This window comes from Phymastichus coffea, unplaced genomic scaffold, assembly GCF_024137745.1.
Source record: "Phymastichus coffea isolate CEN01 unplaced genomic scaffold, Cenicafe_Pcof_1.1 PCOF00164, whole genome shotgun sequence".
NCBI lineage: Eukaryota > Metazoa > Arthropoda > Insecta > Hymenoptera > Eulophidae > Phymastichus > Phymastichus coffea.
Window position 1 is genome coordinate 250,279 of NW_026706975.1, and position 23,524 is coordinate 273,802.

The 23,524-nt window shown below is 50.5% G+C and overlaps 2 protein-coding genes across 3 annotated transcripts; both read right to left on the minus strand.

The window, feature by feature from the left end:
• Nucleotides 1-4,228: 4,228 nt before the first annotated feature.
• Nucleotides 4,229-15,137, minus strand: LOC131673009 (uncharacterized). Of its 2 annotated transcripts, none has more exons than XM_058950638.1 (10): nucleotides 14,657-15,137; nucleotides 11,455-11,622; nucleotides 11,267-11,377; nucleotides 10,120-10,262; nucleotides 9,309-9,491; nucleotides 9,120-9,242; nucleotides 8,804-8,978; nucleotides 8,462-8,730; nucleotides 7,730-8,132; nucleotides 4,229-7,411 (listed from the first exon to the last, which is right to left on the minus strand). In XM_058950638.1, the coding sequence occupies exons 1-10, from the start codon at nucleotides 14,676-14,678 to the stop codon at nucleotides 7,113-7,115; spliced, it is 1,896 nt and encodes a 631-aa protein (XP_058806621.1). In that variant the 5' UTR covers nucleotides 14,679-15,137; the 3' UTR covers nucleotides 4,229-7,112. The 2 variants fall into 2 exon arrangements, with proteins under 2 accessions (XP_058806621.1, XP_058806620.1); XM_058950637.1 differs by lacking the exon at nucleotides 14,657-15,137 and adding an exon at nucleotides 11,703-12,449.
• A 2,667-nt stretch (nucleotides 15,138-17,804) lies between these two features.
• Nucleotides 17,805-22,418, minus strand: LOC131673010 (E3 ubiquitin-protein ligase MARCHF4-like). The gene is made up of 4 exons (XM_058950639.1): nucleotides 21,897-22,418; nucleotides 19,614-19,777; nucleotides 18,412-18,638; nucleotides 17,805-18,338 (listed from the first exon to the last, which is right to left on the minus strand). The coding sequence occupies exons 1-4, from the start codon at nucleotides 22,318-22,320 to the stop codon at nucleotides 18,116-18,118; spliced, it is 1,038 nt and encodes a 345-aa protein (XP_058806622.1). The 5' UTR covers nucleotides 22,321-22,418; the 3' UTR covers nucleotides 17,805-18,115.
• Nucleotides 22,419-23,524: the final 1,106 nt, after the last annotated feature.

Genomic DNA, 23,524 nt, shown 5'->3' on the forward strand with positions numbered 1-23,524 from the left:
AGTGATTGTTATATGTTTTCTTTGCTAAAGGAATGTATTTTTATGGCTCAGTTGAGGTTTTAATAAATAAATCTTCAAGAATATTTGGCATAGACATTTCATTGAAACTCTTAAACTTCGGTGGGCTCATCAGTAGTGCTAATTATTTGTGAATTGTGCAATTTACACGAGAACCGCAATTGAGATCGATTTGTACGGAATAGTTGCGATCTTATCCCCCTGTGGTCGAATGTTGGGCAGACCGACAATATTTAAATCTACAATAATATGACTACACTGAACAATTGGTTTTCATTTGTTTTTTCATTTTGAATTTCAATAATGTTATAGGTAGACCCTATTTTACTTCTCATCGCGGTATTTTTCAGGCGCTGATAAGAAAATGTAATAGTCAGTTGTAGTCGTTCCAACTTTCGGCGCAAACGGCGTAGCTAAAGCAACTCGCACGACGAGCTTAATTAATGCTGGCACACTTCTGCGTCGCACTGCGTCTCCGCAGCAGCGCGTAAGCTTGACTTGCGCACGCCCGTATTTTCAACTCGAGGCGATTCGGACAACCACGCAGCCGCGGCTGCTTAGCGAGACATTTGGCGAGTCGTCGGTCAGATGCGTTGCGGTGGTCGAGGTTTCGTTGAATAATATTGTCACTTGCCGCCATCCAAATTTGACGCGCGCCGACTGACGGGGTGTGACGTAGCCCACTGTTCCAACGCACCATTTTGCGGATCGCCGCACGCGTCCGCCAAGAGTTCGGCTACTCGGCAGATCGTTCCGATTCACATTATTCCCCGCGTAACGCGATCGATCCGTAACTATTTGTCTGCATTCTCGTTCGGACTGATTGCGCAGTAATCGTCCAGCGAGTGACCAGTCGTCAAACGTTTATCTTCTCGATCTGCACTGGAAAGAGGTAAACGAATAATGACGTATAATACAAACGTTACCCTGCAATATTTAGTCTTAAACAAATACCTTTACGTTCTATACGGTTTCGGCAGAGGAACAATGAGCATTAAGCAATCTTTGGGTGGTCTCTCATCTATGGTTCTTTCGCTGAATCCTTATCATTCTTCTTCTTCAACCGCCCAAAGATATAATTAATTATTAACAAAAAGAATTCTAATAAAGTTGTATGTCACGATAAAATGACTTGTGGAGTGTTTATTTATACCGGAAATTTTCTTGAGTAATTTTTTCAGTAATTACCAATTTTTCGAGGCCATTAGCGGGTTGCGATTACATCAGTTATTCTTGCGTAGTGAAGCTACATTTTACAGAACACAGTTACTTGTTTGAGCGATAAGAACAATTCAGCGATAGAGTTTGCCGACTAAAATAATGTCAAGAGACTGACGATAATCACTCATTGATGTTTTATTTTGCGCATCATGTTAATTATGATTATTAGAAACCTACAAACAAGCAAGAACAACTTCGAGACGGGCATCCAGTATGTCGATGCGTTCATTCGGGAGCTGGGTACAATTTCGCATGCAATAAGTTTGCTAGAACTGAAAATCGATTATTCTTGTGTTTCTTGAGCCTCTGAATTCGAATTCGTAAATCAGTTTTTCGACAAACGCATATTTCAAAAGTTATATATTTTTCAAGGTTCAAAATTTGACGTTGTTTTTACTAGCTTTGGGTCGTAATATCTTTTGACCTGGTCAATATTTTTTAAAATTGAAACAAATCAACTTATTCTTGGTTACTTACTATATAAATTGATATAGTGAAATGAAAAATCAGCGCAGATTTCTCATACATGCATTTTTTTGCGATTAACAATCAAACATTTTCGATGTTTCAAAATGCTTGATCTAATGTGCGTATAGGTAAATCCCATTTCTTGTTACTTGAAATAAATGAAATAAACATAAGATTGAAGGAATTAGCGCTGATAAACGAATAAATTTTTCTCTCGTAAAAAATAGAAAGTCGAAGATAATTTTCAAATGCCACTTAAGTTAGAGATGTCAGAGCATTGTTTTGCCGACTTTTTCTTTGGAAGATATTGTCTCCTAAAATACGCATCGGAGGATTATTAGCTAATTAATCGATATACGGTCGACTCGTTGATGAAATAGAGAAAAAAAAAAATATATATAGTTTTAAAAGAAAATTGGATCAACAATTTTATCTGAGAAAAATAAAGAGTCGCAACGCGATGTTGCTATGGAAACAAACAATTTTATTAACGAATCGACTGTAATTGCTTTATTATCTAATCATCAATTATTAGCCGAAATCTGAACGTACTCCGATGCGTATTTTAGTAGGAAATGAAAGAGCCGGATCGAATAACTGAATCAGCGCTCGGGACAAGCCAAATAACCCCTGAAACTATGCAATCGGTGTTTAACACGGAACAAACATTTCTTATTGAAAAAACATTAATAAATTATGTACTCGTAGATAAATGTCAACGAGAAAGTTGTTTATAATGGTACAAAATACGTGTCTATCAATTTCCGAAAATCGACATTCAATATTTTCGGAAATTTGCGAAAAAATGTGTGAGGTTATACAGAACAGTATAGGCACTGCTTATATGCACATCGTGGCAAAACTTCGGTTAGTATTTTTTTAAAGAAAACATTGAGACGTTATTCTCTATCGAAAATAATTATAATAAATATAATAATTCTTGTATATTTGTGAAAATGAGTAATAATTATAGTTGATCCGGCTTTACCGATGCCGGCTAACACGAATATCTAGTAGTATATTCATTTGTAAAAAAAAAGCATTTATTGTTATATATTGACGAACAAGCTTGTAAAAGTTGATTCAAGTAAAATACCCTCCATATATAAAATATTAGGCGATAATATTTGTTAGATATTTATAAAAGTTATTACAATTTTGTTGTAAATTGTTTATTATTTATTGAATATGTAAATATGTGTAATAAATAACTATTTCGATAACTTATACCGTCACGATAATGTTTTCTTCGAAGAAAATACTTACCGAAGCTTTGCCGCGATATGCATAAGCACCGCCGGTACTATATTACCTTACACATTTTCTCGCAATAATAATATTTCTCCGAAAATATTGAATGTAGATTTCCGAAAATAGATAGACACGTACTTTGAACCATTGTGAATAACTTTCTCGCTAACAGTTATCCACGAGTACAAGATTTATTAATGTTTTTTCAATAAGAAAAGTTTATTCCGTGCAAAGCGCCGGTGCATAGTTTCAGGGGCAATCTTGCTTGGTATGGCTCGAGTGTTGCTGATCCGCTTATTCGATCCAGCCTTTCAAATATGTCCCAAAGAAAAAGCCGGTAAAATAGAAATATAGCATCCCTTATACGTTTACGACGAAATTAATGTATTAACGAGCCACATATTTAACAAGAATTATTCCTACCTTGATAAATATTTGTTTGTAATGTACTTATAAAACAATTACTGAGCAAATCACACAAAATTGAGTCATTTAGAAATTCATTGATGTAAATTATCAAAGATCTCACTCATGAATGAGGCTTATGCTTTTTTGTAACTGCTATTGCCGAATAACGTGACCCTATTATTTACTTGGAGGCTAAAGCGACATGTTTAGTTACTAAACAAACAAATATACTGACACATGTGTTCAAGCTAAACATATCTATTGTTTTTAGTAAAAGTATCTAATTTTACTTTAGCAGTAGTATACTATGATCGGAAAGTCACATAAACCAACACCATTTGCCGCTATCTAATTGACAAGTCGATTCCGATATTACTACGTGCATCGCGGTCACTCGACGAATGAGGTAATAGAATAAAATTTGTTTTTTAATAATTATCTCGTGATGCCTCATCGTCAGTGACATATAAGTTCTGTTAATAATTGATCGATTTAAATACAAGAGGACATTGCATTGACCGATCTATGGCGATTACAATGTGCGATCGTTACACTGAAATATCGAAATGACATATGTACTTCAAACTGTCATTCAAATCGGTACTTATCTAATAAATATTTTGAGCTTGCTAGAGTATAATTACATTCAAATTAGCTATTTAAAAATATTTCTGCAACCACAAACTATAACCTTCAATCTTGGTCGTTCAGGATCACTCGATAATTGAGACCGATTAAATAAAAATTACTCGAAATAAGTTGACGTGTAATGGCTTCAGAGAGCTAATGAAATCAACAATTATTTAACGGTGAATTTATTTATAGGACTTGGTAGACTAAACAATAAAGAGGCAAATTTTCAGTGTAGAGATCGTTTATTATTGCATTCTAGTTGATACTGTACATTCAACATTAACTAAAGATAAATCGCTCCATATTTTTACAATTTTAACAGATTATGAATAACATAAAAAACAGCGAATATCATAAATATATGTAACTTTATTCGTTAATTATTTTGTATACAGATTAAAAGTTATTATAGAAAAAACCTTTCAAGGCAAACATTTTTGAATGTAGATTCATTCATTGGACCCTTTAATGTGGTTTTATCGCAATTTATAATTTGGTCAAAGCTAAGAAAAACAAATTGAAGAAATATAATTAAATGAATCATAAATGTTATAACGACCTCTGTTATATTATAACATGTAATGAAGAGTGAAAAATAAACAATAGCAACGAAAATATATCGAAAATATAGTATAAACTGTAAAAAAAGAATTATCTTTCAGTTTTCGATGACTGTTTTACAACAGAAATAGACGGATACAATTTTCAGGAAAAAAATATATAATATGAAATAGCTTAATGTATCATCGTTTAGTTTTTCAAAACGATGTCATGTATGTTAAAACGGGCTACAACAAAAAAAAACATTGTATTTTTACGCCTTGTCCTATATTCTTTGTGTATAAGAGACGTACTTTATTTAACAATATCTTAATAAACAGGTGAACAGTCGATCTGAAACTTTAATATCTTGTAAGATCTCAAATATTCATGACATGAATTTCAATTGACGATAAAACCACTTTAAAAATTTTATCGATGCTTAACAATCTCTAAAGTTTTCAAAGAAACTAGTTCATAATAATAATAATAGTAATAATAATAATAATAATAATGATAATAATAATAATAATGTACAATTAAAAAAAATTGAATAGAAAGATAAAGAATTAAAATTATGAAATTGTTGTTTGGAAAATATTCATGAAAGCTTTTAATTAATTATTTAAATAATCTTATGTAATAAATAGCTGATTTGTTATTCGAGTTTGTAAGTAATAGAATAAGCTATCAAGTCAGAGAATAAGAATGAAACTTATTAAAATATATAACACCGATAGAATTGTAATAAATTTTGTGATATTGTCGCTTTTCTTAAAATCAATTATGAATGACCACCTTATGATTGAAATTGTACGTAATTGAAGGTACACGTTTATATGGATTCACGAAAATATAGATCATTCTGGAGTGTAACAGCAAAACAAAGAGATACGATGGTACAACTATTAATGGACCTTAGCGCGTAGATAAACATTCTTTTCTCCGCCACTTTCATTCAATTACATTTCCATGATAATCCATGTGCTTTTGTAATTTTCACTTTGGTCGTTTCCGCGCTCATATATTTTTGATAGACGCGTGAACACGCCAGCTGATCGATAATTCTCTTTATATACAATTCGAAACAGAAGGCTTCCACTATTCAGTAATAGAGGTATGTAAAAAAATAAATTAAAGTCGACTCGGCAATTTTACCAATCTATGCGCGGTTCGAGCAAAACTAGCCCTGCAATTTGTTCGACACGTACCGACATTATTTTCCTTCTTGTATTCATTATTTTGTACTCTATTTTCGTGATCAACCGAAAAAAAATCTTAATGAAAATTCTTAAATATCGATGTGCAATAATACATTCTGGACAAGAAAACGATATAAGTATGTATACGAACGAAAGTACAGTGATTGTAACTAAATGGGCGTATATAGTACAAAAGAAGAGTTCAGTTTATCGATTATCGACGCAACTCGCGCAAATGGTAGGGTAAAACGGTATGGGCGCGCTCCGCAGCTCCGCGGCATTGATTTTTTTTTATTCTTTTCAAGAAAGGCAGTAAATTTGTCGAAGCCTGTGCGATCGTCGGATTGTTTTTTTTTCCGGCGGCCGTCTGAACGCTCGCGAATCTCGAAGCGCGCGCAAAGCAATCATGTACAGTATAATCAACTATTGCGCTTTGGTTCTTATACTCCTCGAAAGCAGAACGACTCTTTTTATTTTAATAACAATACGCATTTAAGGGTTTATGTTTCTCATTTCAGCATCGCTCGTTAGAGGCGATTATTTACAGTTTGTCTATAAATTAGGCATTATAAGCTAGAGATACCTATTATACGTGTCGTCAATAACTTACTTGGCTAACGGTTGTTTATTTGTTGCTTGTTAAAATTCTATAATCTTATGGTTGTAGAAAACAGTCTATCGGTTGGACGCACGATATTTAATCTCGAGAAAGTATCCTTTGTCAAACCTCTGAGTACCGAACTTTTGTCAACTTCGTATATTCAAAGGCCGAACAGTTTTCCTTCTACGCGTACAAGTCGATTACGTTTTTAGATAGTTTCTCGAAATTAAGAAATCCACGAGTTGCCTTAAATTACACATCTTAGCCACTACTCAAGTATTCTATAGCTGGTGTACTTATTTCGATACTTTTACATACATATATATGTACACATACATATATATATATATATATATATATATATATATAATGTACAGTGCTTAACCGTAGATTTCATTTTCCAGTTGTATTGCAACAGTCCACGGTTATTTGACTTGATCAACCAAGAAATGAAGTAATTAAATAAAGCGCTGACGGCCTCGTCTCGTGCGTAATTTTGACCCCCCGACAGTAACAATCGAAAAATGTCTACCCATTATAATCCACGAGGAATTGAGAGAGTCAGCCAAGTACAATGCCGATATCTTGGAGAGTCGTCGATCGAGAGAGCTGCGCAAAAGAAAGTGGTCCCCGCAAACCAAATCGCAATGTAAATTTAGCAAGTAACTCGATATTTCGCTGCCAATCGCGAAGTGAACAGACGCGTGGGTGCGTACGCGAAGAAAAGAAAGGCGGGCAAGGAGAAGCAAGGCTGCAACAAGGAGACGCAGCTATATATGCAGATTGACAGGCGGACCGGCGGCACCCTCGACCTCGCTGTACATACGCCTGAGCGGATCGACGGGCATCGGATTGACTCGATTGCCGCTGCGAGGCAGAAATCCATTGGTCACGCCGTTCTGCAGCAGATGCAGTCCGCCGTTCGCCGTTAGCTTGCTTCCCGCCGTTGGATTGCCGTTCTGCTGGCGCTGCTGCTGCTGCTGCTGCTGCTGCCGTCGGTTGACGGCGATCACCTTCCCGGTGGCGTTCTTGATGCTCGAGCCTCCGTTGGCCATTACTTTCCGAGCGCCTGCGAACACGAACGGTTTCACGCTGATCAGGCGAAGTGTCGTAGCTCTGAAAGGGGCCGCGCGGGACTCTTCAGGCGACCGGAAAAATTGGCGACGAACGAGCTCTTCCAATTTTTTCGGTGCGCCTGATGCTTGATTCGTGTCGCACTGCTTGTGGAAGACGACGAACGGCTACCGCCAAGTTCGTCATCGTCCGAGGACAACGTTTGATGGGTTCGATCGGACGAAAGCAACGAAATGCGGACGAAGCTATTGCATTTCGGAGGCGAAAGGATGAGCAAAGAAAAATGAAGCTCGAGAACAGCGCGAGTTTGTACCTGCAACGCCATTGCCAACGGTGGCCTCATTCGCTCTCAGAACAGCCCCGTTGGCGAGAGGCTTGACGACGCCGTTGGCCGTGGACTTGGCGGTGCGCTGGTCGGCATCCTCGATCTCCGACTCGAGCACGCTGATCCTGTTGGGATCGTCCTCGTTGCGCGACACCCGCCTCATCAGCTCCAACAGCGCTTTGGCAAATTGTTGTCTGTCGGCGGGTAATTCGGTGTCGCCCTCGACGATGCTCAGCCGACCCTCGCGGTCGAAGCTCTTGAGCATCGGCAGGGACAGCTCGCGGAACAGCATCAGACGGCGCTCGAACGCCTCCGCGCTGTCGTAGATGCGACCGCGATTGGGCTGCTGCTTCGACACGTCCAGTAGCAGCATGACTGGGCGTATGCCGAACTGTCGACACGAGAGATTCGCTTATTTAGCAGAGTGCGTACGGGAACTTTCGATCGTCGATGGACTCGACGTTTCGATTGCTTTGCAGTCCACTCGGACTCGACTCATTCAAAGTTGCGCGTCGATACGAGGTTGAAAGTAAAAGCGAAGCTCCGTGAATCGATGCCAGGCATCAACTTATTTTCAACAAGGTCGTGTGAAAGTTTTCGAAGGCGATAAATACGAAAAAATCGACTCGCAACTTTGCGATAGCTCGGTCAAGTTCCATTCGTACGAGCCTTGACAACTTCGAAATTGTACCTAGCGAGGAAAAACATCGACGCTCTCACCTTGTTCTCGAAGTCTCTCGCTTGACTCGAGTCTCTGGGAAAGCCGTCGATAACGATACCGGCGGCACCGCGATGCTTGTCGATCTGTTGCTCGAGCAAACTCATCAGGAAATCCGAGGACACGAGTTCCCCGGCAACGAGAGCGTCGCGAACGGTCGGATCGCTTGCCGACATCGTCACGAGTAAGCTACCCATACTCAGGTGCACCCAATTGCGGCTTTGACGGACAGCCTGCCTGCAGACCACCGCCTTGTTACTGCCTGGACCACCTGTTGACCGACCGATGCTCATTCGTTTTCCATTCGAAGAGGTTTGGGGGCCGTTCGCCGGAGGCAGACTTACCGAGCACCCAGACAATCGGTGGCAGTTGGCTGTTCGCGCTGGCGCCGGCGGACCTCGACGGCAGGATCTCGTCGGCCTCGACGACGGGCGCTGACGTCGCGATGACGGCGCCGCGTCGCGCTGTCGGGCTCGACTCGGTGCGCTCCCCGTCGTCCTGACGCCTCTCGACCTCCACCTGCTCACCGGCGCGCAGAGACAGAGGTTGAGTGGAAGTCGGGGCGCCGCGTCGCGGCATCTTTCGGCGCGCGGACTTACGCAGCTCCGACGGTAGTTGGCAACGCTCGAAGCCGCGATTTATTTGTCAAACTCAACTTACTTCGGCCTCCATCGAGCTCGACACTTGCCTGGGCGGGCCGCCCTCGTTCGTCAGGCCCAACGCCGTCATCACCGCCTCGCGAAAGTCCACGTAGACCTCAGACGGGTTCCTCTCGCCGTTCACCTGTCGACGAGTGGGCGGCGCGCGTGAGTGACGAGCGCGCCGTCGGCCGAGCGCGAGCGCACTTACCATGTAGAGCATCCCGCTGGCGTTGAAGTACTCGGCCACCGGCACGCCGTCGTTGAAGAAGTTCTTCAGCTCTTGGCGCGCCAACTCGATTATCACCTGGCCGAGGCGCGCCCCGTACTCGATCTGCTCCTCGAGCACCTCTTGCCTCCACGCGACCATGATCACTCCGTTCACTATTTGGATCTGCAAGCAGACCCGAGTCTTCTTTCGCTTCCGTGCGTTCGCGCCCGACTCGCTCGGGCCCGCGTCGCCACTTTTCGGGGCGGCTAAAGGCGGCCGAGGGCTGGACGCGCCCAAAGGACGCGCCGTGTCACGCGGAGGCCAGCGAGGCGTTGCCCTATACCACTCGGACACGAGCTCTACGAGGGTTGGAGCTGCTACTGACAGTTGCGGAGTAGGTCAGTGGGTCGAGTTCGCCTTCCCCTCGCCCACCCCCCCGTGCCGCCCTTCCGAATTCCCATGCGTCCTCGATATTTTTTTCGTCCCTTCGGCCGCAAATGGGCGAGGATTACGGCTCGCGCCGAACGATCGTTCGATATTCGGAAACATTAGTAACCGGTTATGGAGCTATTTCATTTCGTCCGTGCGAGATCCAAGGGAGATGACGCGCAAAGTCGCCGATTATTGCCGACCCTTTGTGCTTTATCGAGATTCGTTGACGTCGCTGTGTCCGTTGCGCCTCGATTCTATGTAAAATGTTCAACTGCAAGGCAAATCTGTAGATCTTCGGAGCCCCGAGCGCTCGATGCGATGCGAACGTTCGCAACGGCAGAATCGCGGCGATTAATTGAACTGACCGCGTCGAACTCACCTTTTCAGAGTACTCGACCACGTCGGATATGTTCCTCGGATAACCGCTAACGAGGAAGGTTTTGGCCTCTGGAGACATTCTCATTTCGAGCATCAACACCTCTGTCACCACTTTGCTGCTCAGCATGCCAAAGTCCACCATGCCTGTGAAAATCCCAACAATGCGGGCCGCGTTATCGTATCGTTTGTCCGGCTTTTGAATCGAGAGCATGTCCAATGCGTGATTTTTAATACGACAACAGACGATCGAGTGGGGAAAAAAAAGCACGGAAAATATATAATACTCGATGAAGCTCGCGCCACACTGTTGAATAAACGATAGCCATTGGTCGAGGGCGAAATACCCTTGGACGAAACTTGGTGTGTGACTTTGCGAACTCCATCGCTCGTCGAAATATTTGTAGAGCGCGGTGAGCCGCGAGTTATAGCTTTGCGAGCACGCGTCAAAGTTCCTCCGCGATTTCCGTTCGCACTTCGAAGAGAAAAGCCTCTACTTGGCCGAGGTTGAGCGACGCGCTCGTCGCGGCGCCGAGAGCCCAGGAACCATCAAGGAGTCTTTCCGTAATTGTCCGTCGCTGAAAACCTTCGCCAGCCGCGTCGCGTCGGTTCGTCACGGCCGGCCGCTTATCGTGAATATTCATTCATTACCTAGGCAATTAGCCTACTCGTCCAAATGATTTATGGCTTTTGATATTCGCGTCTCCCTCTCTTCGAATCGTCGTCTTCGCTCGCGCGAGCAAAGCGGCACCGGCGGTCGGCCGCTTGTTGCGATACTCATTAATCCGTAACGACGACCACTCGCGAGTTCGTACGACTGTGTATGTACGACGAAGAGCGAGAGAGGCGCCGACATCGATTTTCTCGCGGAATCGATTTCCGCCGCCACCTCGCCCTCCGTGTTCGAGTGCACGTGTACGGCCGCGAAAGTACTTTAGTCACTCCGCTCGGCGAAATTAGCGCGCGGACGAAAAAAAAGAGGAGGGAGAGAGAGGGACAAGTGTTTCCTGCCGGCGCCAAGTGGAATCGGCGTCGGCATTCGCTCGCGAGAGACAACTTTTAGCCGTCGGCGTTCGATTTGCGCTTTGACACGGAAACGCTTGCTTTCTCGCGATTCCGCGACGCGGAGATCGAAAATCGCGCGCACTCACCATTGCCGAGAACGTATTGCTGGAGGAGGTCGGTCATGTTGATGTGGACTATGCCCTTCTTCTCCTGCATGAGGTTGTCGCAATGTGTCACCTTGCCGCTTCCCGGTCCACCTGCGCGAAAGCAATCATAGCTAATGAGAGTGCGATGGCAGGCGAGGCCAGGCCGACAAGAGGACAAAGCCACCGACCAAGAACGAATACCACCGGCACCGTGGGCTGTTCGAATTTGATGCGGCCGGTGTTCCGCTGGGGGAAGTTGCCCCCGGGCGGGGTCGCCAGTATCCCTGCCTCTCTGCGCCATTTCTCTGAGTCCTGAGCACCGGCCTCTTCGAACACCTGCGATCCATCTTGTTGATCTGCCAACCAAAGGTCCTTCTTATTAGCGCTCGATTATCGCTACGCTTTCAGTTTCACTATTATAATTGAGGACTCGTACGCTTTGCTTCGTTAACCTTGGGGACCTTCGTTCCTACGCGACGACGCTTTTGTTCTTTTTTTTCCATTTGCGGTGAAAGCACGACGAAGAAAAAAGGCGACGAGAGTCGTCGATTGGACGACAATGAAAATGATGGAAGATAGATGATATTAGGCTTTCGAGGCGTTGGGTGCAGACAGTCCGTTAACGTCTGTGCGCAATTCTCCTAGCCCGCAAGGATGCGCGCGCGATCGTCGAGTACGACTTCGACCGCTGCACGCGCGCCCAAGTGACTTTCATCAGCCTCGCTTGCTCAACGCACCAATTCGCGCTTGCTCATAATCTCTCTTTTGCCGCGTCCAAAGGAACGCTGAGAGCCGTTGACAGCTCAACCATACGTGTGCGACGTGCCCTAAAAACAATGACCTTGGGCGTGTACGCGAGCACTGATCCTCGCCTACGACGATCGCTGTGGCCGTTTGCACACGGCCGACAGCGGCGACGAAAATAATAACGAGAACAACGGCCAAGAAGGAATCTAACGATCGGTCGCTCGCGATCGAGAAGATGTGTGCCGTAAATCCGCGCCCCTTTTTCGTTGTGCCGCGCACACGTACGCGCTCGTAATCGACCCGACGAACGTTTCACTGGCCAGCATGTTAATCGCGGCCCTGGCAACGTAAACACGAATAATGAGCCGGGCGAGAAGTCTATACAAACGGACGAACTGGGAGTACGCGCGCGACAAGTCGGTGTACGTAAGCGCGCGAAGCGAAACTCAGGCGTGTTGCGGCTTTACACGAGAGACAGAGCTGCGAGCCCCTCTTTAACGTATATTTGCGCTTCGTTCATTATTCATGCGGCCGTCTGCTAATGAGCCGATGCAGCGTGCGCGATAAGCAACTTTACCCGGGTGTTTTTTTTTTTTTTTTTTTCTTTTTTCTTTCCAGCGCTCTCTTTGTATTGGCCCGTCGGTCTGATAATTGAGCCGGTGTCATCCTTCGGTATCGATTCGCGTAACAGTTGTGCTTGCGCTTTCAACCTCCTTTATTTGAGAATCCGCGAGAAAGCCAATGATTCCAGCGACGACGTGCCGCCGCTCCATTATCCAACAATTCGACGCGCAGAAGCGCGCGCGTGCGTGCGTGCGTGTCTGTGCAACGGTTGCAGGGATCGACGATAGCCGTGACGCCCTTCAGTCACGAGATTTACAAGAGGCGAGGGGGATCTCTGCGGCGTACGTGCCTGCCCCTCTCGCGGCCAGCGGAGCCATGGCTATACGCCGGTCGCGCAGCGCGGAAACGAGCCTCGATATCCGTTCCATTGACTTCGCAGAGAATACGTTTCCATTGATAAAAACATCCATTTTGCGCGAGGCGCCGGCTCTTACGATTCACCATCCGGAAGTTGTCGTGCGCGTTGCGCCTAACCGGGACTGCGACCAACGCATCGCGCCAAAAGGACGAAATCGTTTCGATAAACGCGCGCCGCCCGGTGACAATCAATCGCGGTGGCTAATGGAAAGTAAAGCAGAGCCGAAGGGGCGGGGGGAGCGTTCTGTTGCACAAACATTAAATTATTGATGATAATACTATCTAGGCACAGTAATCGGACTGTCCGCCGCCTACGTACGTACTTCCAATTTAAAGCTGCCCCCGTACAAACGACGTCGCGCGCGCGTTTATAGCCTCGCGATTTTTCGTCAAATCACGATTCTCAAGTGTGCTCGTCGATCGAAGCGCGTACAATATTCGCGCCTGCTCACGCGACGCCGCGCTGGTTCGCATTTTGGCCTGCCCGCTCCGCCCGGACGCGAAGGGTAAGGAAGCTCCTCGCGTACGCGTTTTCGCCGCTTCCGTCGCCACCCTTTGGGCACGCCGCGCGGAAAATTGTCCTTTCGCGCGGGCTGTGCCATCGATCGCGCCACTCGTGCCGATGCAGCGTGCCCGACATACGCAAGTGCCGCCGAGGAGTCAGCGCAATTGCGACCTTTACCTTGCTACGCCTTGCCGTTGCCGCTCGGCCGGATCCACGGTCGCGCGCTCGATATTATTACCGCATGTCACTCGCGTGGGCTACACTGGCCTCTTAACTGCCTTCTCTCTTCTCTTTCTTCTTCTCTCACTCTCTCTCTCTCTCTCTCTCTCTCTCTCTCTCTCTCTCTCTCTCTCTCTCTCTCTCGTTTCGATTTCTCGGGGGATTTTCGTACTCTCCCTCGCGAACTGCTCATTAATATACGATGCGTCGTCGTTGAGTTGTTTATCGATTGTTAGCTTTTCTTTCATTACGAAAGTGCTCGACGTGTTTGATACGTCGTTTGAGATTGACGAGAATGCGACCATAAGAACGATGATGATTTGCCGTGGAGAAATGGTGCAGATCGTTCGCAAAGTGTCCCGAGGAAATGATTTTTCATGGACGATGACCCGATCGAATTATAAGAGAACGATACGAAACGCGCGTCAGTTAGCTGAAAATTTCGTGCAAGTGAACGCATCGGCGAAACGTACAAATGAGAATTCGAGCGTTTCGATGTGTGTCGACTGAAACTCGTCGACCTGAAAATACGCAGTTTGGAGCGATATTTCGAAATGAAAGATTAGAATTTGTATCGGACGCGCGATCACGTAGAGGCAGCTTTCCTCTCGGAAACCTACATTCTGCTGTGCATTAGCGACTTGCGGTAGGCGTCGGGTCAATCACGGGAAGAAAATAACTTGTCCGACTGCCGGCTGTACTAACGTCAATGATTACAGCTCGGACAACAAGCCAACTGCTGCCTCATTATCGCCGGAGCGCGCGAGCCGAGCGAGCCCCGGAGCAAAGTCACGTCAATAGCCTTATCGGACAAGCTGCACGTCGTATCTCAACGAGAAGCAACAGCGCGTGCACAGGCGTGGACACGTGGCCGGAGAGCGAGCGGGCCAGGCGAACGGCGAAAGGGAGGCGCGCACTCGCGGGGAAGCCGCTCTCACCTGTGTCCAGGCAGATGCCCATAGTAGGATGTCGTCGGAAGGGCGGCCCGATCCTTCCACGGCCATTTACTCACACACTCGTCCGGCTGCGTGGCCCCGTCGCGCCTGGTCGCGCGCACTGCTCGGCACCGGTCGCGCGCGAGAAGAGAAGCCTCTGGCGGGCCGCTGGTCCGCGCGCCCTAATCCGCCTCGTCGTCGGCGCCGCTCGTCATCGCCGCGCCGGCTCAACCGTGGCTCTTGATCCTGGGCGTGCTGGCGGCGGCGCTGGCGGCTGCGGCGTCGGCGGCGGCGGCGGCGGCGGCGGCGGCGAGTCGCATGCCTCCCCGGCAGGCGGCGTCGGATCTGCGCAGCTTGCGTAGGATCGTGCTGGCGATGAAGCCGAGCAGCAGGACGGTCCACATGAACGCGGGGGCAGAGCCGCGGCTGCGCTGGCTGCACTTTCGCTGCGCTCGGACGCCGCGGACGCAGTGCGGCCTCGGGGCTGGCCGAGCGCCGCTCATATACGCCGCCGGGCGGGTGACCACGGCTACGCGCACGCGTCGCCCCTACCGCGGCCGTCGTCGCGCTCGGCCACCCTCGGCGGCGCGCCGACTTGGCCGCGGGCGGGGCGGCGCGCTCGCTCGAGTTCTAGCTCTTTCCAGACTCGGCCGCGGCTGTGCGCGTCGGGCGCACTCGGCCACTGGGCCGCGGCCCGGCCGCGCTCCCCGGGGCGCACCGTCGCTCCATCCGCCGGGACAGTCCGGCGCGACGACACGCGACTGCCGGGTTCAATGTCAAGTTCGCGCCGCCTGCACTGTAGACCCGCGCGCGCGTCGATGCGCCGCCGACGCCGAGGCAGCGCTGCGATCGACGCTCTCCGTCGGCCGCTTTCCGCCCGCGATCGCCCGTCCGAGATAGCGCTTCCGAGGACTGATGATCGTGTTAACGATCGCGCGGCGCGTCCGCGTTGAAAACGTTGAATCGATGGCAAACGACGACTGCCGCCCGAGTCCCCGGCCGGTCTTCCTGCCCGATCGCGCGTCCGACGCGCAAAGACGCGCGAGCGTTCGATCGAAGCCTCTAGGCTGCGGAATAATTGCGGAATAATTGGAGTGTCAAAATTGCGAGCTATACGTGGACGCGGCCCGCCTTCGTCGTTCGAATTGATCGCTCGCCGAATCGCGCGTGACGAGCCCGAGCTACGCGGCCAGTGCGCATCGACTCGCAGGAAACGTCGTTCGGACAGCTCTTCGTTTCGGCTTGCTTGACCGCTAGCGAAACGCCGACGCGACGCCGCCGAACTTTCATTTGAAATCGAAATTCAGGCACGAAGCGCCGGAGAATTCGGCATCCCGAGCGCGCAGATAAGAAGCTCATGCCCGCCCCGCGTAACTCGCGATCGGACTGGCGGACAGCCGACCATTTCGCGCAAACGTAACGATCATTGGTGTACGTTTCGAGGCGCCTCTGCCGACGGAGATCCGAGCGCGCGCGCGCGCAACGCGTCGGCCGGAGAATTCGAGAGCGGACCTTGGGACGCTGAATCGGGAAACGAAGCGTGGGCCGCGACACGCGCTAAGTGATTCTCCGCGTAGCCGTAAAAAGAAGAAGAGAAAGACGAACAAGTGCCGCGGTTGTACTTACCTGAAAGTTTAATGGCGCGCGCAGGCCGCGATACGAGAGTGAGCGCTTTGCCATTCTCTCTCTTATTTATTTTGTGGAACAGTGTTACACTCTCCGTATTGATCTGTCCCATTGCCATCCGGCCTTAACTGACGGATTCTATGAGAAATTTCATCGACACAGTCCAAGCATTATGTTTCTTTTGTTTGCCGACTTGATGCTTCGTAAGAGAGCAGCTGTTCGATGTTGGCAAAAGTATAACTCAGCGACTCCGTCGAACACAGAGCAATGGAAACGAAAAACAAAGAAAGCAAGCGCTCGATCGAATCGATCGATCGGAATAACGGAGAGCGCGTTTGCTAATCGCCGTCCTCACAGACGGCTCTCTGTTCGCAAAGACTCGGCAGAGAGCATCGGCAGTCCAAGAAACAAACGGAAGCCGCCTATGAAAGAAGTCGATTGAAAGTAGAATCCTCGCGCGCTACAGCCTTCTCGTCGAATATTGACTTGTCGCCCGACTGACTTACGGACACGGTCGGATTGCGAAGGAGGGCAGCGGGTGGACCCGCGACTCTCGTTCGGGCTGTCGATCGAAGATCGCGCGTCTCGCATCGGCGCCAATCAGCTCTGCGGATCCCGCGCGAGCTCCCGGGCCCGGGTTCGATCGTGCCTCGATCGTCGCGGGCACAGGTGCGACCGCGCCGACGGCGGCATGGGAGGCCGCGCGACGCGAGGCTGCCCTCCGAACTCTCTTGGGCTCCTTCGTCCAGCGCCGAGGAGTGGCCGCAATAATTCATCGTGCGAGCGACTCTTCGTTAAGCGCTAATGGCCCTTACAAGGCGAACCGTATAACGATGGCGAGGCATTAGAGCCCCTTGCGCTTCGAATAATTCATCGGCGGGGGCTAGGCGTCAAGCTGTCCCCGTCGGCCGGCCGGGATGTGCGACCCGCGTGTCTCGGGGCGCTCGCAACTGCGCGCGCACGACGAAATCGGCGACGAAATCCGGGAGCGCGCGGCAATCCGAGCGGGTCAGTGTGTCGCGCGCCCCGCGAGTTCAGTTGGCTCGTGTATAGACATGGTGTATAAGCCGCGACGGCTTGCACGTCGTCCTCGCGCTCGTCGGATTTCATTAGGTTAGCCGCCAACCATGTCAGCGACTTTGTTTTTAACGCGGCGCGCCGTAGCTCCATGAATTATTTGGACGCTGATCCCCTTTCTCGACGCGCTCGATCGGCGAGCGCGAGCAGGGCGAGAGAGGCGTGCCCGGCGATGTCGAAAGCCGCGCGGAGCGCCGAGGCGTTGCGTGTACATGCAGAAACGTAACGCGAGCCCGATACGCGTGACGGCTCATTAGCAGGCGTCTATCGCTCGTTCCGCGGGGGCAAGCCTTGACACTAATAAGCCTCGAAGACGAAGAGCTGCGAGTCCCATTTGTTCCGTGTTGGCGATCGCGCGCCTGCCCGGCCCGCTATCAGCGGCGAGCTCTTCATTCGTGCCGCCTCGATTCGAGCATCGTTGATACGGAGGTGGAAGGCTCAATCATTCGCCGCTCGTGATGTAAAAAAACAAAGATTATTTATTTCATCGGATATGGTTTGCGCAGCGATGAGTCTACAATAAAATGACACTTGACGTACAGCTTCTCGAACATACGACCGGGAGTATTGTTTTCCCCTTACGAATTAGGACGATCAACTAGCGAGCAGTCTCTGTCGCGTACCATGAAAACTTGATTTTTTGGTTGTGACGACGTTAAGATTACGGGCGCCGTTCGGCGATCGGCCACTTTGCGCGCGACGACAATCGCCGTGGAGCGAGGCAGGAAGGGGGAGACGCGCGGTGGACAAGAGGCACGATCACACGAAGGTGGTCTGCTGCTGGAGATTGTAGAGCGGCTGGTCGCTCGGGCCATAGTGAAACCAGCCGAGGATTCGGGCGCAGCAGGCGCCCCCGGTCCGCGCCGGGTCCACCTTCGCCCGGGACTTGCCGCGCTCGGCCTCGGCGACTCCTCGCGACTTGGCCAGCAGTCGGACGTCTTGGTTACGCATACGCCACGTCCTCCACGACCTGTAGTGGAATCTGCAAAGAGGCGAGTCGCCGCGTTAATCGGCCGATCGGCGGGCTGCTGGCGTCTCGCCGACTCACGGCCGACCTGATGGTGACGAAGAACCAGAGAAAGTAGGTGGCGACGAGCATGCAGCAGAGCACGCCGAGGCCGCTGCCCTCCCAGAAGCCGAGCCTCGCGTACGCCGCGGCGCCGATGCCGCAGAGGTAGGTCGCCGCGAAGCACAGCGGCGTCAGCACGGCCAGGCACACCGCGTCCCCCGTCACGCCTTGCGGTCCGTACAGTCCGCGCGTTCGCCACCACTGCCAGAACGACTGCAACACAGTTTGATCCCGTGCTCTCGTGCCTTGCGCAACTGCCAGCTGATACTCGCGATTTCCGTGCACTGCAACGCGATCCGATCGGGGATTCGCAGTAGCCGTCCGTCCACTCGTGCGTTTAACGACCTCTTTGAGGATCTCTTTTCTCTGCGTTTCGTCCGTCGGGCTGCGATCGAACGAGTTTTCCGGCGACCTGAAGTCGAACGCGCGAGCCAGCCGAGAGCGATCGGCCGCGTTCGCGATCGATCGAGGACAGCGGCGGCGCCGCGGAGTTGTCGCGAGGGCATATCTCGAGGGAGCGTGCGACGATCGGCTGGCCGAATCCGCGCATGTACGCGCGCGGATGCAGGCCGACGATAACGCCGCGTTCGTTCGCTCTCGGCATTTGAAATGCAAAGCGCGCACAGAACCTTCTCCGCGACGGCGAGGATAATGCGGCGCGCGAGGCATTGCCAATTTCACTCTGTCTCTCTCTCTCTCTCTCCCAACGACTGCATCGCGCGCGCACGCGTCTGCCTACACAAGCAAGCGCGCATACGTGCGAGCACGCGGCCAAGAAGAGAGCGAGAGAGAGAGAGGCGCCGCGTGCGCTCACGGTGAAATCGGCGAATGGCCTATTGTGCTCGCTCGCGGACCGTCGTAATTTCGCGAATAATCGAATCGCGCATCTCGAGCGAAAGGCGCGCTCCGGTCGGTCTTCCGCGGCGCCCGCGACTGCAGGAGGCGAACGGGCCAATCCCGCGATCGGCATTGTAGTCGTTCCGCGCGCCGGCGAGGACGGGGCAGCCTCCCCGCGACGAGAGCCGCGTGCTCGTGCAACAGCGGGGATCGAGACGGGCGCACGAAGCGGCCGATCACGCGAAACGCGACGTCGAGTCGGGCCGTGCAGCCTCGCGTGCCGCGCGCGCCCGACGGCGAAAGCGATCGCCGACACGGCACCGGGACCGTGCAGCGGCGAGCTCGGCATACCTGGGCGAGGGGCTTGTTCCTGCGCTCCACGGCGAAGCCGTACTTGCAGATCTCGCAGCGGTCGGTGTTCCACGTGGACAGCCATCTCTCCAGGCAGCTGGCGTGGATGAGGCCCAGGGTGCCCGAGCACTCGCACGGCTCGATCAGCTCCTCCGACGATCCGTCTGCACGACAGAAAGCGCCGCGCCGGATTTATTGGCCGACGGCGGTTCAGGCGAGGGTGGAGCGCGTGGACGCTCCCGCGCGCGGCCGTAAATTGTTTGCGCGCCGGCCAACATTTACTGCCGCGTGGACGCGCGCGGATCACGAGTTCGTTAGCTTTATGGACTCGTTCGCGTCTAAACGTGGGACTGAACGTTTCATTGTACCGCGCGCACGCCCTTACACAGGTCCAATTGCCGGCTTTGAAATATCGTGCCTGCCCCTCTCTCGGCATTTCATCGCTCTATTGTCCGAGATATTTACAGCCGCGAATTGCGCGCACAGGCCGACTTCTGCCGACTCTGCTTTCCGCGATCGCGCCTTTAATCTCGCCGCGGAGATCGGCCGGCACGTGCACGTCGAACCGACTCGCGAGCCAGATTCCCAAAGGCACGCCGATCGGGCCTTGCTCGAGGGCGTTCGACTCGACCCGGCTAACTGATCTTGCCCCGACGTTACGCGGCAACGCGTCCAAGTTCAAGCTCGCGCTGCTTATCTGTCGCGGCTGGCGCGCGAATTTCTTCCCTACCCCGGCGCGATAATTGACAATTTTCGACGCGCGTCCTGTTGTGAATCAACCACGCGTGATTCAGCGCGCCTCGCCGCCATACGTGCGCACACTGACCTACACACCGATTCATAAATTAATCGCTAATTGTGATAATCGTGGCGACGCAAAGTCGAGCTTCTGCATCGAGCGACCGCTTTTTGCCGCGTTCGGCAAATCCTCGACTCTGCGTTTCGGGAAACGTACTCGAGTCTTGGCGCGTAAGGTCATTATCGCGGAATCAATCAGGCTTCTCGCGAACGGCCGACGAATCGCGACGAGAAACCACGCGTCACAAGCAGCCCGCTCGGACGTGGGTTGCTTTTTCATTGTCGTTTCTTGCAAGTATTACTCCGGAAAAATGCAATTCCGTGTCCGACGCGACGAATCGGTCTTTTCTCTGAAATTTTGCTTGGCTGCGGCGAAAACGACGGAATCGCGCAGCGCGACCCAACCAACGAGGACAGAAGACCGATATAAAAAGCTCGAAGACTCCTCCCGAGCGCAGAGTCCATCGTCCGCTCGGCAAACTGACCAAAGCGACGCGCGAGCGGGCAATGAAAGCGGCTAGATGCGAATGAACTCGTGTCCCATCGACGAGCTGCGCGCGCTCGCGCAAGAGAGAGAGGCAAAGAGACGGAGAGTAGGTCAATTGGCGGCATCGAAAATCATCGTCCAGCGCGATCAGGAAACGCGCGGACAATTGTCCAGGCCGCAGTGCTGCGTGCACGCGCGCGCCGACAGCCTATACTCGCCCAGCTAGTCCCCTGCGCGCCGCGCCGAGAGCCAAGCAGACGCGCACCGCACGGTTCATTGTTTTCTCTCAATGTCGCGGAAGTCGCGGAGACGCGCGCTTCCGCCGGCACTCATCACGCCGCGAAAATAAAAGAAGACGAAGAGAGGAGCCAATCGACCGGCGCGCGCTTCGTCTGATTTACCGCGCGAATTTCGGCTTCCGCGCCGCCCAAGCTGCTCTCTCTCTCTCTCTCTCTCTCTCTCTCTCGATCGGCGCTCGCGTCACGCGCGCCAAACGCGCGATCGCCGGCCGTCTATCTCGTTGCTCTTCGCTTTTCTCGCTCGATCGCGTGCTACGCGAATTATTTCCCGGCGGAATATCGCGGCGTCGCGAATCGAAAAGTCAGGAGCGCGTTGTTGTCGTGAGCAACCTGCAATTCGGAAGGTGGGAAAAACTTTGTTCGCGCTAGTCGAGTGGCCGGAAAAACAAACCAGAAACAACAGGAATGAAAGCATTGCGTCGGTGTAACAACAGCGCGTGAAAATTCAGCACTGGAAGCGGTTCGACGCGCGCGTGCACGCAAGTCTCGATTTTAATGATCGGGCGCGCACATTATCCAATTGGCCGTCCCGCGCGCGCCTCCGGGTGGTAGCGGCAAGGGGGGAAGGGAGTGGGCTCGGCGCTGATTTTTTTCGGAAACGTGCCATTATATAGAAGTTAGCGACTCGGACGCGTAGAGGCGGGAAAACGGCACTGAATCGCGGTGGCGCTAGCCGACAACGCGGGCGAGGACACGTACCCTCGTAGCAGATGCGACAGCAGCAGCAGGCGGACGCGGCGTTGGTCTTGGCTTGCTCGGGCGTCGCTGTCATCCTCCTCCTTCGTTCGTAGCGGCACTGCACCACCTCGCCGAAGCTTCCATTAAAAGCTCCGTCGACGCGCGTCTGTCGCGGGTGTGCCACTCTGGTTCGCCGCCAATCGCCTGCTGAACGCGCGTCGCCGAACACCACAACAATAACACAGCGAGACGAGCGAGCTCGAACGGACGCTCGGCGGAGATGTGCGGCTGCCAAGCACACGCGCGAGCGTTTATCGTGCTGCTGCTGCTGCTGCTGCTGCTGCTGCTGCTGCCGCCGCCGCCGTCGCTGCCGACACCGCTCTCTCTCTCTCTCTCTCTCTCTCTCTCTCTCTCTCTCTCCCCGTTTATAGTTTCTGTGCTGCATTATTCTCTCCCGTAAAGCGGCCGTCGCCGCCGCCGCGCGTTTTCTCGCTCGAACATCGAGAGGAGAAAGAGCGCAGTCGCCTGCCCTGTATACCCGGTCGATCTGATACTCTATACGCACTTCGCGAGACTCGGTGTTTTCGGGCTGGATTATTTGTGGTCGACGCTACAGGGACAGTTGTGTACGTACTACTTGTTGCGTGTCTCTGCTTCTAACGGGAATTGTACACTTGCGGCTAGTGCGTAAAGAGCGTGCAGCGGTAATTTATCGGCGAAAGTAAAAGCTAATCAACGAATTTTTGGGTCGTTGACATTACATTCGACGTCGAATGCTAATTGTATTGTTCGATCGATCTGCGATTACCATTTGTCGAAGTGTGTCCCGAGCTCTCGGGCGTTTCATAACATTTCGAAAACCGCAAACTTCTACCGGCCATAGCGAGATTTTCAATTGAAATTTCACAAACGGTCTTCATCGTTTGAATCCATAATAATAACAATCGCGTTAATTCTTTGATGCAGTTGCTGTTATCAGAATGCGAAATGTGAGACTGAAATGAAACTACTTAAAAAAAAGACTTGCACTGACAGTGCAGAATTAAAATTTTAACGATTCTGAAGATTTGAATTACTTGCTGGCAAACACAAAAGACATAGCTTTGGATCTCGGTCAAGTCCTTATTAAACTGTTGGAAGTCAGACTTCAACTGTGGTTCGATGTTAAGAAAAGAAGAGTATATATAGCAAAACAACAAACTAGCGACACTCGCGTTACGGTACACGCGCGTATAACCGAACGATGACAAATGTAATCAGACTTGCACGCATTAATTATTACCGACATTTACCACTTGGATTTGAACGCATTTGATGTATATCTGTACACTTGATTAAAAACAATTATCTCAAACGTCGCTGAAGATAAGCTGCTATTGCGATTTCAATGAAAAGAAAATTGATTTTGTGCGCTAGCCTACTTATAATCGCGCGAAATGAGCGCAAAGTGTAGAGAAACGCGCATAGGTAGATAATACCTCAACTTAGTCAACCAAGACTATAGATATTTGAGGCTTTTACTTTTGTTGGTACAGTACCACTGTATGATAATGTAATAAGTGGGTTGTCAAATCCATAAATTACGAGAACTGTAATTGATTGGAAGCGATTAATTTAATGAGAGCGGCGCTGAAAATAGTGATAATCGC

Bases quoted from the DNA above. Each gene is read 5' to 3' on its own strand.
- LOC131673009 (XM_058950637.1), bottom strand. From the start codon at position 11,769: ATGGAAAAAAAAGAACAAAAGCGTCGTCGCGTAGGAACGAAGGTCCCC. The intron at 8,979-9,119 runs GTAAGTTGAGTT...GCCGGTGAGCAG, and splicing joins CGAGCTCGATGGAGGCCGAA to GTGGAGGTCGAGAGGCGTCA. The intron at 8,133-8,461 runs GTGAGAGCGTCG...TCGTGTCGACAG, and splicing joins CGAGAGACTTCGAGAACAAG to TTCGGCATACGCCCAGTCAT.
- LOC131673010 (XM_058950639.1), bottom strand. From the start codon at position 22,320: ATGCAGCACAGAAACTATAAACGGGGAGAGAGAGAGAGAGAGAGAGAG. The intron at 19,778-21,896 runs GTACGTGTCCTC...TCTGTCGTGCAG, and splicing joins CTGTCGCATCTGCTACGAGG to ACGGATCGTCGGAGGAGCTG. The intron at 18,339-18,411 runs GTCGGCCGTGAG...GCCTCTTTGCAG, and splicing joins TGGTTCTTCGTCACCATCAG to ATTCCACTACAGGTCGTGGA.